General features: G+C 61.9%; 1 protein-coding gene across 1 annotated transcript in view; it reads right to left on the bottom strand.

Annotated features, from left to right (window-relative positions):
* The window catches only part of EXOC8 (exocyst complex component 8), a gene marked incomplete at its 5' end in the record, with an annotated part of 2,655 nt that extends 1,712 nt beyond the window's left edge, over positions 1-943 (bottom strand). The window contains 2 exon segments of the mRNA XM_010284489.1: position 1; positions 3-943. The exon segment at position 1 is cut by the window's left edge and continues 105 nt beyond it. Coding sequence (XP_010282791.1) covers position 1; positions 3-943 — 942 coding nt within the window.
* Positions 944-949: the final 6 nt, after the last annotated feature.

The following is a 949-nucleotide window of genomic DNA, read 5'->3' as shown; positions in this document are numbered from 1 at the left end:
AGCAGCCGTTGTTGCCAGCAAAGTCTGTCTCAAACTCTCTCGCCGTCTCTAGAAGGCTGGTGAAGAAGACATGGCAGAGCTTGTGGATGTAGAGCAGTGTGGCGCCCTCGATGCGCAGCTGTCGGATGGCCGTCTGCACCGCAGCTGCCCGGTTCTTCAAGAAGAGCTCACACGCCTTGGTGGACTGGCCCAAGCGAATGAGTTGGGACACGGCTCGGCGGGTGGCCCGTGGTCCTCCCCGCAGCGAGCGGTCTGGAGACAGCTCAAACACCAGCACATCTGTAAGCTGCCGGACCCGCTCATCCACTTTGGCCCGCAGCTCCTTCACGGGCTGGCTCGCGGGCTTGTCCCCCAGGTACTCGTTAAGTTTATCCAAGAGGTCCACCGCCCCCTCAAAGTCCCGCTGAGCGATGCAGACATCCAAGTCCTCTGGCAGCTCCTGGATCCACTCAAGCGAGAGGTCGACCACCTCCTCCTCAGCAGAGGGCTCTTCCTCCTCCTCCTCCTCCTCATCCTCCTCAAAGGGATTGGTGGATTCGGGGGGTGTCGGAACAGGCCGGGGCAGGGCCTCCTGCTCCAGGCGTCGCTTCTCGCTGAGGGCCCGGTTGCGCTTGGTCTCCTCCAGCACCTCCAGCCACTCCTTCTTGATCTTGGCATTCTCAGCCTGGAAGATGCGACTCTCGGGGAACATGAGGAGCTTGAACATGTCCTTCATGGGTGGGTTGTCCTTGACATTGACCACAGCCAGCCCATCGAGGGGGTAGAGTGCGTCGTAGCGGTAGGCGCCACGGCGGTTGGGCAGGGCAGTGGCCACGAGCAGGCAGTCGTTCATGAGGAAGGCATGCACCCGCTGGATCTGTGCCATGTGGTCGGCATCGTACTCCACCAGGTCGCCGTTGTAGACCAGGTACTTGCCGGGGCTCTCGGGCAAGAGATCACGGCAGCCCTC

The sequence above is a fragment of the Phaethon lepturus genome, unplaced genomic scaffold, assembly GCF_000687285.1.
Source record: "Phaethon lepturus isolate BGI_N335 unplaced genomic scaffold, ASM68728v1 scaffold12813, whole genome shotgun sequence".
Lineage (NCBI taxonomy): Eukaryota > Metazoa > Chordata > Aves > Phaethontiformes > Phaethontidae > Phaethon > Phaethon lepturus.
The sequence above is the reverse complement of the archived record's forward strand: the minus strand, read 5'-3'. Positions and strand labels throughout refer to the sequence as shown.